Raw genomic sequence first — 14,730 nt, forward strand, 5'->3', positions numbered from 1 at the left:
AACATACAACATACAGTGGCTTAACTCTCAATTGTAGCTTATTACGTTGTTCAATATATATTAAGCTAGTCACCAACCTCTACCAAAAAGAGCTAAAGGGACAATGAAAGTTGCATCTTCTATAATTCTATTTATTGACACTTAGATTAATTTTCAAATTCAGAAATATATACGATGATACTAGCCAAATGTCCACGTGGTGCGGCGGTGAGATGATAGGGGTGATAGGTCATATAGTGTGATATGTCATAGGAGGTAATCGATTATAGGGTGTGATAAGTCATAAGGGTGATCGGTGATAGGGTGATCTACCTGTATAGGCTCCGCCATCGGATTTAAAAATTCGTTAAAAGTATATCCAATGACATCTCAAATGAAAGAGCATGAAATTTTAAAAACACCCATATAATTTTTATAATTTATCGATGTACGATTTTTGAGATAAAAGATTTTCAATGATTTAGAGATATAAATTGATTTTTGGAGGAGAGAGAAAAAATATATAGTAGTTGAGATTTGAGTAAAGAAAAGAAAATGAGTGATTAAGATTTAAGAGTAGTACAGGTATATTAGGTGATGATATTTAAACTAATGGATAAAATAGAGAGGTAATTTGGGTAGATCATGTTCTTTTTTGAGAAAATTAGAAGAGGTAAATGCTTTATAAGATTGTTTAGATTTCGATTAGATTTCCTAACATCCTAGCTCGTTCCACATATGTATATTATCATTAGAGTGTTGCCCGCGTGTTGCAACGGCGACGGTCTATAACGCTTTAGACACCATATCGGTTTATAGCGTTCAGTTTACTTTGATGAGATGCGTCAATACAAGATCTAACCGTATATATCATTCTAAAAATAAGTCACGGATTAGGTGCAAAAAATAGTGAAGTGCAAATACTAACCATGAAAAATAACCACTTACACCAAGGCAATTAAAAAAATAAATAGTCAAAGATTAAAACTTAATACGAATATACAAGGACTTAATTGGTTCATAATTTCTTGAGTTATAAATTTTTTCTTATCCGTAGCTCTACCTTCAACAATAATTTTAGAGTTAATGGGGATTTTATAACAATAAGGGTATTAGGTAATTGTAGGGTTTTTTATTAAGGGTAATATCGGAATATCAGAGATAAGGTTTGTGAAGGTAGTTTAAATGTAGAGGGTATATTAGGTAATTCAAAAGTAGAGAGTTGAATGGGTGAGGAAGTAGTTTGTTTATATAAGTAGTATAGATATGCTAATTTAAAAACTGCATTAACCGTATTGTTTGCTGAGTTGGCGGGTGATTATCATTGTCAACCCTTCTATTGTTTTTTTGTTTCCTTTGTTATTGTAATTATGGCACCGTCTATTGTGTTTTTTTCCCTCTGTCTCATTAAATGTGTCCTATTTTGATTTTTAAAGTCTTCCTTTATAAACTTTGACCTTAAATATTTTGATTTGTGTTATATAATATTTGATGAAAATTATACCAATAAAATATATATTTAAAACTCAATCATATCAATTCATACAACTTTCATAAAATACTATATAACACAAATCAATATATTTAGGGTCAAAGTTTATATAGTAAGACTTTGAAATTCAAAGTAGGACACATTTAGTAGGACGGATGGAGTACTTTTTTCCTTTTAAATGGTAAATCTTTCTAAAATTATAAGAACGTGACATGTAATATTCAATAATTGAGTTTATGAATCTTCTTTCTGATTTTGCCACATGTCTTTATTTAATAATTAGAAGGATTTTTAAGCAATTATATTAAGAAGATTAATCATTTCTTTTATATATATATAATTTAAAGGTGTATAGAATTCTTCGTAAACCGCATCTTTTGCTTAGTAACAGATTGATCATCATTGTCAACTTTTTTTTTATTTGAATATGTATGAAATTCTTTAGAGCTCAAACGTTAAATCTGTAAAGTAATTCCCAATGCCGTCTTCTATATATTTTCGGTCTCAATAACGTCTTCGACAGTATATGGGTTTTATCAGATTTTTCACATGTTAAACATGTGAAGTGTCTTAATGAGAGTTATATAGTCTGTAAGTGAGATTTAAAAAAAAAAGTAGAAAGAAAGTGAAACATTTATTATGTGACGAAGAGGTTACTGTTAGAGCCCATTTACAGTACTACCTTTACCTAGGACATTAGAAAGGACGAAAAAGGGCTTATTGCCCTAGTTCAAAATTCCCCTGTTTATTTGAATTGATTCTTTATCATCCACTCATCACCCAAGCTAACACTAGTAGGTGAGATTAACTAATGATGTTATCCCAACGGGTTAAAAACATTTTCGGTTTTACTTAACGTCTTGACTTTAATTTTTAGGGATAACAAGCTTTGAAACTTTTTTTCCTAGTATAATTGTGACCGCCATGACAAACATTTTGTTCCCTAATATACATTCAAGGCTTTATCATTATATGATTAAATTTTGATATCGTGTCCTGTTGGTTTAGAGGATATATCTATACATATATTTCATTCTATTTTTCTCTATTGTCCTGCATAAGGATATGAACAAATATTTTTATTGAGGTGGTGCGACATGTGGCAATAGTAGTATCAAAAATGGTGGCGATAAATTAAAAGTGGTGGAGGCGACATTAGTGTCACCAGTGGTAGAATACGGTGGTGGGGGCGGTAGTGGGTCGCTGGTAGGTACGACGATAGTAGTGAATGTAAATTAAAAAGAATAGTGTAATTATTTTAAGGGTTAAGAGATCTATATTGTATATTATTTCGTTAAAGGTATTATAGGTATATTAGGTGAAAATTTTTAAATCCACGAATAATGGCAAAGGGTATGTTTGATCTTTCAAATGTTTGAAAGTTTTGAAAAAAAATTAATTAATTTGCTTTACTAGATACTCTAAATATAGATAATTTATGATAAGTTCATTTACCAATGACGTAAATAATCCCATAATAAAATTGCAAAATTCCAATAACGAAATAAGCTTCTTTTTTTTCCTTTTCCTTCTTCAAAATTTGATGTACAATATTCCTTTAGTTAAACTAAAATGGATACAAGAGCGTAACTAATGTCTTCTATCGTCACTAAACTTCATATTATAATGGAGTCTTGCTACGTTCTCACCGAGTACGCATCCACGAAGAAATTAACCCCACTAAGGCTCCAATGAATGAAATCGAACTTTCATTTTATGGGTAAATTAAACTCGGGGTAGTGGCTCACCGGTTAATAATTAAACACCTATTTACTATACAACCCGCAATATACTTGATCTTTCAATCAAGCTAGCCGATCTGAAGTATCATGGTCACCCATATTGCTCCTTACTTGTAGCTGATCACCCTCTTTGTCTTTCTCATTCTCCTCACAAGTCGAAGAATTCTCCGACACGTTCCTCTGGCAACTACAACTATAAACCAACGTGGGTCTACTCGAAACAGGTGTTGCTAAAAAAGTCGGGTTCGCTTGTCCTGCCATGATTACCAAATACTTTTCTTCAAAAACATGTGGTAATTCCTTGTCATTATTACTATCCGGTTTCATGTTTCCAGCCTCAAGGTCTCGTTCGCCTTCTTCGTTGTTTTCACGGTTGTTGTGCTTGGAGTATGAGCAAGCAAGAATCAAGAGAGCAAAAGCAATGAGACTTAGCATGGCAGCAAGTCCACCAAAAAGGTACGGAACCGGCGAGTGCCATGGTGACGTCTTGTGAACAATTACCGGAGATGAGGGAGCGATGAAAGATTGTAAAGTCATGAATGGTTCTTTTAAGTGCTAAATTTTGGAGCAGAGGAATTAGTAAAGTACGTTTGTTTATGGGGTGGAGTGGATTCAAGAGTTGTCAAGTAAGGTGGTATTTATAGATGGGAAAAATGAGTGGAATATTCTGTTTCTTTCATTTTATTATTAAATATTTGTAACTTAACTTATGGAATCCACATTAAACACATTATACCGTGATCGAAATTATTTATTTATTTATTTTTAAAGTGAGTTTGGATTAAGACGTGTTGGAAGCAAATTTCTGAACCAGCAACCCCCCCTCCTCATGGAAAATTTCTTCGAAATGAAAACCCTAAGACTCGAACTTGAGACCTCGGATAAACTCACCTCAGGGCCCACATAGTTGATTTAAAAGATATCCCTAGACACTAGAGTTTAATCCAATAGTTACCGTGATCGAATTAACTATTCGATTAGGATGACTATAATTTCCAAGTTCGGCTATCGTCTCGATCGACTTTGGTATTGATGGCATGTATTTTTGTGTATAAATGGGAAATAAGAATTAATTCGACTAGTTGAGGCCGTAGAAAAAAAAATCAAATATTAAAAACTTATAAAAAAAATTTTAAAAATACATTACAAAATTTTAATTTAAAAATACCGCCCCTATGGACGAGTACTCACTCACTTTTGTTGCTTTGCTAAGACCAATATATAACGAATATAAACCGAAGAGTGGTACCAAATAAAAAATGAGACCAACAATAATATCATATTTTGTAATATGGATATTTCTTTTTCATTTATTATATTATAGTATTGTTTCGCGTGTAGCTAATTAAATTAAATACTAATGTTATAAAGTAATAATGTTATATACGTTTATATATTTATTGGTTATGGGTATCGGAGGATTTGCAGGCAATAAACACATAAATAGTATTGTACTTTGCTTTTTAACATTGATGATCATGTAAAACTGAATATATATATATATATATATATATGACACATATAACACATATTTATAATAACATAGTACATATTATGATAATTGTTTATGTGGCTTTTTACGTTGACCGAAGATACATATATATGTATTTAACGTAAGCTCTCTGTTAAGTATTACGTTACGTACCACTGTTAAGTCATCAAAACTGCTTAAGTAACCTTTGATTTTGACTAAAAATACGTACATATATATATGTGTGTGTGTGTTTTTATACAAAAAATACATTCAAATTGAGAAATTTTTAGTCAAAATATCCTTTTATACACAATATATATATATATGTATTTATTTCAAAAACACAAAAACATATTCAAAATTTCCTTTTATACACACAACACACATATATGTATTTCCAGTCAAAGGCCTTAAAACTAACAACGTTTCCTTTGTTGCGAAATTTTTAAAAATGAGACCCCTTAAATAGACAAAACTAAATAGGTTTAGTTTTCTTTAAAAAAACTTAGATAAAAAAATTATCATTTTATGGATTTTTTTTTTCCAATTCAAAATTATAATTCTGATTTTTCAAATAGAGGCAAAAACGACATTTCACCTTCAATTTTTTGGATTAAGTAATATTTCTACTCCCTAATAAAACAAATCTCCTCACCTTATTAAATATTTATGTTTTTAAAATACCTTATTTTCCCTTGTACTTTTTTGTTTTTTGTTTATTTACATAACTACTCAAAATTCCTAATAAAGCAGACCGTCTTCCCCACTACTGCCGCTGCATTGCGCGATTACCATGCTCGTTATATTTTAAGCATTCAAATCGAGTATTAAATTTTCATATTCAATATTGAGGTCAACACAAGGTAAATGACCACTTCACCAAATCTTCCTAAATCCTAATACAGTACATAAGAATATTCAAATTTCAATAGACTATGAAAAGAAATAGAAGACTCCAAACCTACAAAATGTGAGATTGTAAGAATGCTGCCCAGTAACAAGAGGAAGTAGAAACTCACAACAAAATTAAAGCATTCTAGAAAGAGACAATTGTCGATGATGTTGAGTCAAACTGCAACAGTAACTTCATATTATACACTTCATTAAGTGGTTTTAAATTTACCCTTCTACTTCTAGTTTTGAACCTTTTGCTCCCAAATTTGTGACTTTACTTGTTGTCCAAAACTGGTCCCTCAACTGCATGTATCCAGGTTATGATCATTAACACTTGATACCTACATTAAACTAGCTAAGCTAGATAACTAAGTTTCTTAAATTAATACAACCCATAACACATGTGATGTGACATCCAATTCAGATTTAACTCTGCGATTATGAAATATATGTGTCATCTTTTTATACGGAGTAATTTCCAAAAATGTGTCTCTTTTTAATTTGTTGGATAAAAATGTGTCTATTTTGAATTTATATTTTCAAACTATGCTTTTGAATTGAAAAAATTATATATATTTTTCTCTTTTCTCTCATCTCTCATCTTCCTTAATCCTCTCATCTGTCTCTTTCTTTTTCTCTTCAATAAGACAACAAACATACTTTTAGAGAAGATTAATTAATCAGCTTGCATGAAATTTTAAGTTTTGAATTTAAAGTAAGTTAACAACTATTACGCTGGAATCTTTTATTATATCTTTTTCAATAACTATAACTATATTAACTAGATAACACTAATAAGAAACAAATCTAGATATATCTGAATATATTTGAATACATTTTGGATGATATTAACTCAATTTTCTTTTCACTTATAAATCTATGGATTTAGTTTAACTCAACTTATTAACTCGATAAATATTGATATAAACGCAATTCATATCGACCCCCTAGTTTATAAGGAAATGGATCAAACCTGTAATATCATTTCACCACTGATTTATGTGAGATACCATGAGTCATTCATGAAAATAAAATACCATTAGGCATTTACTGATTACCATTAGACGTATACATGCACATATATATATGAGTCATATATAACCATACACCATTGCTATCAGCAGCATCAGATCGAGGTAGACCTTCAGATTAACTATGGAGTAAGTTGAAGCATGCTATCTAAAATTCGACTTATATTTTATTCCTAGCAAATCAAATGGATCAAAAATCATACAAAGTGTCTTCTCAAGAATTATTAATTTGTTGTTTTAATTATACTTAAGTGGAAAGGACAAAGGCATAGAGATAAATGAGAGGATTAGGAAGAAGAAAGATAAGAGAAAAAAAAAGTTATTTTCTGTACCTATTTTTAAATCAAAAGCATAATTTGGGAAAAGAAATTCAACACAAGCATATGTGTCCAACAAATAAAAAAGAGGCACATTCTTGGAATTTACTCTTTTATATGCCATTGTCTCTTGTTGTTTTGGAATAACCCATAAAAATACATTGGCAAAGATTTCGATTTTTTCCCTACTTCCTTTTCTCATTTTGTTTGTGTTTTGCCACTTTGTTTTGATCTCTCAATTTGAAAAAAAGTTGATGCAACGATGCCTTTCATTATGAATACAACACGTCTCAACCACAATGTGTAATGTGGTTAGACAACACCATGAAAAAGTGACGAGTCATAGTCTCTGATATCTTTTGTGAAAAAACGACATTCAATATTACGTTTTCACTTCATTGTAGAAACATGTCTTACTTTCTTTGTCTTTATTTTTATCCAAAAATTACCTAACAAATTATTATCACGTTCTTATCATTATTGTTCATTCTTATAAATTTTATCGCTAGCTATATTTAGAAATTTATAATGTCATGTAACGTGACATCAAATCGTCTCAAAATGTTACCAATTTTTAATATATGCTTTTTAGTTGGGCTTGGACATATACTATGGACCTAAATATTGGAACTATGTTAGTGTGACCGTCACTGATCATCTATCATTCATGATATGATAATTGACGATAACTGAAATCCCTATGTCTAGTAAATATATAATGGGCTTATTTACTCTTAGATACGTAGTATAGGGTTTCCTATTAGATGATTGGAACTATGAGGACTAATGTTACACACATTAAACACCAAAGGGGTTGAATGTGTAAATACTCTTCTTATAAATAGAGAGCCATAAACCCTGAGTTAAGGTTAATGAGACACTAATCCTTCACTAATTTTCGTGTGTCTTCCTCATTTAAATTCGTGCATCATGTTCCAGCCGAATTACTCATCCCATTATTACTCAATCACCTTGTTATGGTAACCCGAAATCAATAGCAATTATGCTTTATGCTCTTACAGGTTCCATAAGACGATTGGGGATGTTTTATCACTCGAATCGAATCATGTTTATTCCAACATGTTGTATTAGAGCCGTGTTACGAACGATCTATCATGATTTGGTTCGAATTCGAGGGTTTTCGCAAACTAAAAATCTGCAGAACTACAAAACTCATGCCGACGTCATCACGAGTTCGTGCTGACGTCATCACAGACTAATGTTTACTTCGTGCTAACGTCATCCTCGCGCTGACGTCATCTTCGTGCTGATGTCATCACGCACTTCTGCTCATCTTCGCACTTACGCCATCACGAATTCGCGCTTACGTCATCGCGATATCGTGCTTATGTCACCACGAACTTCAGCTTAATTTCATACACAAATTAGCTACAAACTCGTGCTTACGTCATCACGAGTTTATGATACTTTCGTGCTGACAACATCACGAATCTATGATATCTTCGTGCTTACGTGTTCACGACTTAGATGATGTTTTCGTGCCTATGTCATCACGACTTACTGATGTCTTCGTGCTTACATTATCACGAACTATTACTTAACTTCGTGCTTACTTTATCATAAGTTATTACTTAAGTTCGTATTATACTGAAGATGATTTTAGGTGATGAATGTGTTCGTGCTTACTATTTTACCCTATAACTTTGTGGTTGTCCATATAGCATAATGACGTTTGGGACTTGGTTGAATTTCCTGAAGAATCCAAACCTGTAGGTTGTAAATGAATCTTCATAACCAAATTAGACCTGAATGGAAACGTCAAACGCTATAAGGCCATAACTAGTTGCGAAGGGCTTTACTCAAAAGGAAGGAATCGATTATCAAGAGACCTTATCTCATGTCTCATATAGATTCCTTAAGGATCATCATGGCATTCGTAACTTATAATTATGATTTAGAGTTACATTAGATGGATGTCAAGACCACTTTCCTAAATGCAAACTTGCATTAAGATGGATACATGTGAACCTGAAGTTCCATAAAGTAAATAGCACATGATCTGCAAGTTGAATACGTCCATATACAGGTTGAAGCAAGCATCACTAAAATGGTACGTTAAGTTTAATGAAGTCATAAGAGGAAAAGACTTCCTAAGAAAATCAAGTGGATTAATACACTAATCTCAAGATCAGTGGGAGTAAATTTACAAGCCTTGTTTTGCACGTGGATGATATACTTGCAAATAACAACTTGGATATGTTGCATGAGTCGAAGTGTTTACTTTTCGCAGAATGTTGACATAAAAGATCTCGGTGATGCCTTTAATATCACAGGTATCGAAATACATCGGGATAGACGTAATGATGTTCTAGTTCTTTCTCAAAAGACTTATATTGAACACATCTTTGAACGCCATAACATGCAACACTACATACCCACTATAGATCTATTATTAAAAAGAAACGTATGTGATTGTTTCCGAAGTCCGAACATTGAGATTAATAAGTAGCAAATGAGGATGATACCTTACTCGTAAGTAGTTAAGAGCATTACGTACGCTCAGGTCTGTACTCGTCCTGGTATCGCTCATATTGCCGGTATGCTTGGGAGTTAAGTATATAAACTCGGATTAGCATATTGCAAAATGGCTAAAAAGGTTCTACGATATCTGCAAAGGACAAAAGACTACATATTAATTAACTTATAGGAGAGGTGACAACTTAGAAGTAGTGGGATGTTCTAATTCCAATAAGAATTCTACTTCTGAATGTATATTTATGATTAGCTGGCAAACCTATCTTTTGACGGAGTCATAAGTAGAAACTGACTGCAACATCTACCATGATGTCTAAACGTTCATAATTTCATGTCATGAGATGTTGTTAAAGAACCTGGTCAGTGGACTCAAAGTCGTCATTTTTATTACTAAACCATTGAAGCTTTATTGTGATAACTCAGCTACCGTAATTTTTGAACAGTAACAGTTCAACTGGCGCTGAGATGTATCTCGATACAAAGTATCTATTTTACGTGAACTGATTGAGGAAAATGTTCTTTGTATTGAGTACATAAGTACACATAAATATGCTAATGAATCCAATGACCGAAGGTCTTCCTCCTAAAATCTTCGTAGGACACGTGTCGAAGATGAGGATTACTAAAAGACCCATTATGATAGCATGTTGTACTTATTGGTCATAATTATTATGTTAATGAAAATTTTTCTTAATGAAAAATTTTCCTCCTTATTTAGATTTTGTTTGTCTATTAGTTACACTTCGAGCTCATAACAGTGTAAAGACATTATATAACAAAATTTGTCTTAGTCAATTGATCATTGCTTATTAGTTTTAAATTTGAGTCATAGTTTGACTAGTGGGGTCCTGAGTTGATGTTCTTCTCTACGACTGTACTAATTGGCTATGATTTCGGTTTAAAACAAAATGAGTATTATTCCGGAACTTATTTGAATAATCATAGATAAATGATCGCTTGGTCAAGTGGGAGAATGTTGGAACCACGTTAGTGTGACCGTCACTGATCATCTATCATTCATGATATGATAATTGACGATAACAGAAATCCCTATGTCTAATAAATATATAATGGGCTTATTTATTCTTAGATACGTAGTATAGGGTTTCCTATTAGATGATTGGAACTATGAGGACTAATGTTACACACACTAAACACCAAAGGGGTTGAATGTGTAAATACTCTCCTTATAAATAGAGAGTCATAAACCCTAAGTTAAGGTTAATGAGACACTAATCCCTCACTAGTTTTCGTGTGTCTTCCTCATTTAAATTCGTGCATCATGTTCCAACCGAATTACTCATCCCATTATTACTCAATTTGTAACACCCCGCTAAAGCGGAATATACGGGATGCATAGATAAGCACAAGCATGCACAGTACAAGTTCGAACACAGCCAATAACATTAAGGAATAAGAAGTATCATAAGTTATTATAGCACATGGGATAAACCCAGAATTAGATAATATTTAAAAGATAGAACAATTGTCTTATAAGAACTTGAACTCTGAGCTGAACAAACAGAAGGAAGTCTTCACAGCTACGAATCTTGTACGTTCGAACCATCGCCAAAGGAATGAGCTAAAAGAAGGAAGACTCATATGCTAAAGGATTTAATAGTCTAGCCTGAAAAGCATGTAAGTTCAAAAAGGTCAACTACGAAAGTAGTTGGTGAGATTCACATCAAGTACTTTATAGTTATACATAGTAACAATATGTATATTAAGAACAAGTCATAAGTTCGGTACGTATATCATAAGTACTTTATAATAGTAAGAACAGTTTAAGAACAAGTAATGCACTTTGTATGTATGTATATAATCACTGCTAACCCGATTGGCCAATGATGAACAATAAGGTGCCAGTAAGCTCACATAATCAAGTAAGCTAAATATGATCTAGATCAGGACAAGTATAGATAATATGCATCCTCCAGAACTGTAGAGAATGAGGGTGGACCTACCCTAACAGCGCTATCCATGATTACCTACGGTTTATTCCCTGAACTGTGGGATATTAATTGATAGCAGTGGAAATAGTACTCATACATAGATCAGTAAGTGCATCACAGAGAACAAGCGTAGCAATATAAATGCATTAAAGATCCTGCCCATTCAAGATCTAAATACACTTTAGAAGATAATTCAGAATCATTTCATAAGTATTTTCATACGATCATAAAATAGTACGTAGACCGTTCAAGAACATATATATATATATATTTATATATATATATATAAGTACAAAATAGTTTTCATGCTTTTCAGTCCCCGATAAAGAACTTGAACAAAATGTACGAAAAGGGGATAAGTGAACTCACAGTGATCTGGTACACACAAAGTTATTGAGCACAGAAAACAAGCACAGAGATAGATAGGTTATATCTATCGAAATCCAAGCACACCTTGACAGAAACCTGCGATTTGATTCCAGAAACGTGTTTTGATCGTCACAAGGAACCCGAAAGTACAAACGATTTCAATCAAACAACCCAAAATCAAGATGGTGATTTTTAGTGTGTGAAAATGGGGGTGGAGGTGTTCCTGACTATGTGTTTTTAGAGAGAGAGAGGTGTTTGGAGGTGATGATGAATAGTGAGGGTTTCTCACTCTATAATTTTCTATTTATACCTTTTTAAATAGATGCACTAGGTATTTACAAGGGACTATTTGTTGAACATTTTTGCACTAGAACATTCATGGACATGAACATTTATGAACCGAACCTTCACATTTTATCGAATTAATTTATAATCCGTCACATAAATCAAGATTTAAGATCAAATTGACCTTCAAATAAGCACATATTTTACGTCTAAAGTACGTCAAGAACTTAAATAAATTGGACTGTCTAGCCGTTCAGATGGCGAAAGTACGATCTAAGGGACTTAATTAGAATGTTTATAAGGCGGTTGTTACACAATTACGTTGTTATGGGAACCCGAAATCAATAGCAATTATGTTTTATGCTCTTACAGGTTCCACAGGACAATTGATGATGTTTTATCACTCGAATCGAATCATATTTATTCCAACACTAAACACTGTGCTTTTATTCAACCCTAAATATTTTTATATAACTTCAAATCAAACTACAGAACTATCATCTTGAAAAAACATGATAAGAATAACCTAATAATGACCAGAATGATTTGAAACACTTAATTTCCTTGGACCTGATTTTATTCTTATCCATCTAGTCTGCTTAGTGACGATGTGGTCACCTTATATGTGTATATATCCATACTCATACATAAAACATTTTCATTATCCTTATTTAAAATTTTAAGATTGTTTGGTAAGATACAATGTGAGTAATTCATCCCCAACATATGATAAATCAAGACCATTTTTTTTCATCTTATACAAAGAGTAATTTGCTCATTTGATAGAAACTCATATGACATATAATTTATTTGCATATGAGTTTGTTGGGTGTGGGGAAAAAAAGAGGTGGGTACTACTAAATTTTATTAGAGCCGGGTATTACTAAATTTTATTTTTCTTTTTGGATATTTCCTTATTATTTTATTTTTAATTGAATGTAAAATAGTTATGGCCTTAAAGTTCAGTTTCCGTTGACCACAAGAAAATATATTGTACGTGACATCTTTTTGTTTGCCGTTAATTGTCTTATTTCATTGTAGTTCTCGAATCACACACAATAATCCATTGGCTAACATTTCGATTTTTTCCATACTTTCTTTGTCATTATTCCCATCTTTCCTGTCTAACTTTACTTTCAATCTCTTAATTGAAAAACAGCTGATACTGATACAACAATACCTTTCACTATCAATACAACAGGTCACAACCACAATGTGTAACGTGGCTGCAAAATGCCATGAAAAGTAACCATCATAGTCTTTAATCTTTATTGTGAAAACGACAATCAATATTATGTCCTCACTTCATTGTAGAAACATGTCTTGCTTAATGTGATATTCTAGTAGCAAAATAGTGAAATTTATAAGTCACTACTTTTAGTATGATCGATGAAACATCATAGACACGACTAATACATTGATTTCTTCAGCTGGGATATTAATTAGTTGGTTTGAAGTAAACCATTGTATGCATTGAGGGGCTTAAGGAATTATTGGGGGCCTAGTGTTAGTTATTAACATATTTATTCTTGGATTGAGATTTCCTAAAGTTAATTACAACTTTATTAGTAAAGTTGTAGATCCTAACCATTGATTTAAAATTAAAGGTCAATATTCAAAGATGAATTTTAAATTTTGACCTTAAATTTCAATTCAAAGGTCAAGATGCTTCCAACTTTACCAATAAAGTTGAAAGCAATTTTAGGAGATCTCAATCTTTTATTATCTGCCTGCTACACAATGTCCTTTCCATTTGTTTCTTTTTATTTTGTGTAACCCAATTAGTTGTGTTTATTTTAAATTTGGTTTTTAATTTGTTGCAAGTTTCATTTATAAACGACATCTGGATTCGGCTAAATACCATCAAAGAAGGACCCCACATAATCATTAATCAAAATCGAACCCTCTCGTATTAAACTGCTAGAAGAAAAGTAAAATACCAATGATAATTAGTACAACTGATCAGATCCATCTCAGGTTTTACCCAAGGTCTTGAGTTCGATCTTTAAGGATGACAAGTCTTGAGATCTTCCTCCGAATACTTGTAACAACCCATGATCAACATTTCGTTGTTTAGGGTACATGCAAGGCTTCACCATTATACGGTGTGGTTTTCCCTGATGTCGCATACCGACTAAGTGTTCAAAAATTAAAAGAAGATAAGTAGAATAATTACTAGTACTAAAATCCGTGCGCGTTGCACGGATTGACATATAATAATCACAGTATCTTTTCAATAACCATTACGTCTAATCAGTGGTAACAAATATTATAACATATGAAGTAAGGAATAGCAAAACATGAAAGCTAAATCAATCAATCTAAATATAATAAATCTAATCAAATGCTTTTAATGTTAAAAAAAAACATATACTTTTAGTCAAATTAAACATATAGCCTAAAGTTTAAGGTAGAAAATCATACAAAATATGAAAGCAACATGCTTGTGAAGGGGCAATTCTTTAAGGACTAAATTAATTAACTTAGAATACTACTCCGTATAACAATATAATGATAATCACCAATATACTAATATCAATAACCAAGAAAAAAAAAACAAAAGACATAAAATCATTTAGAATATAAAAACCAACATGCTTGTAAAGGTAGTGTAATTGTTTAAGCCCCAAATCAATTAACTTATAATAATAATAATAATAATAATAATAATAATAATAATAATAATAAGTGTGTTAAGT

At 31.9% G+C, this 14,730-nt stretch overlaps 1 protein-coding gene across 1 annotated transcript; it reads right to left on the minus strand.

Annotated features, from left to right (window-relative positions):
- Window positions 1-2,921: 2,921 nt before the first annotated feature.
- LOC122594027 (protein GLUTAMINE DUMPER 2-like) lies at window positions 2,922-3,806 on the minus strand. Its single transcript, XM_043766503.1, has one exon. It carries the CDS (start codon window positions 3,748-3,750, stop codon window positions 3,277-3,279), a length of 474 nt encoding a protein of 157 aa, XP_043622438.1. The 5' UTR covers window positions 3,751-3,806; the 3' UTR covers window positions 2,922-3,276.
- Between the last annotated feature and the right edge of the window lie 10,924 nt (window positions 3,807-14,730).

Source organism: Erigeron canadensis, chromosome 3 (assembly GCF_010389155.1).
Source record: "Erigeron canadensis isolate Cc75 chromosome 3, C_canadensis_v1, whole genome shotgun sequence".
In the NCBI taxonomy this organism is placed as follows: domain Eukaryota; kingdom Viridiplantae; phylum Streptophyta; class Magnoliopsida; order Asterales; family Asteraceae; genus Erigeron; species Erigeron canadensis.

Excerpts from the sequence above, each read along its gene's own strand:
- LOC122594027 (XM_043766503.1), bottom strand. The coding sequence starts at position 3,750 with ATGACTTTACAATCTTTCATCGCTCCCTCATCTCCGGTAATTGTTCAC.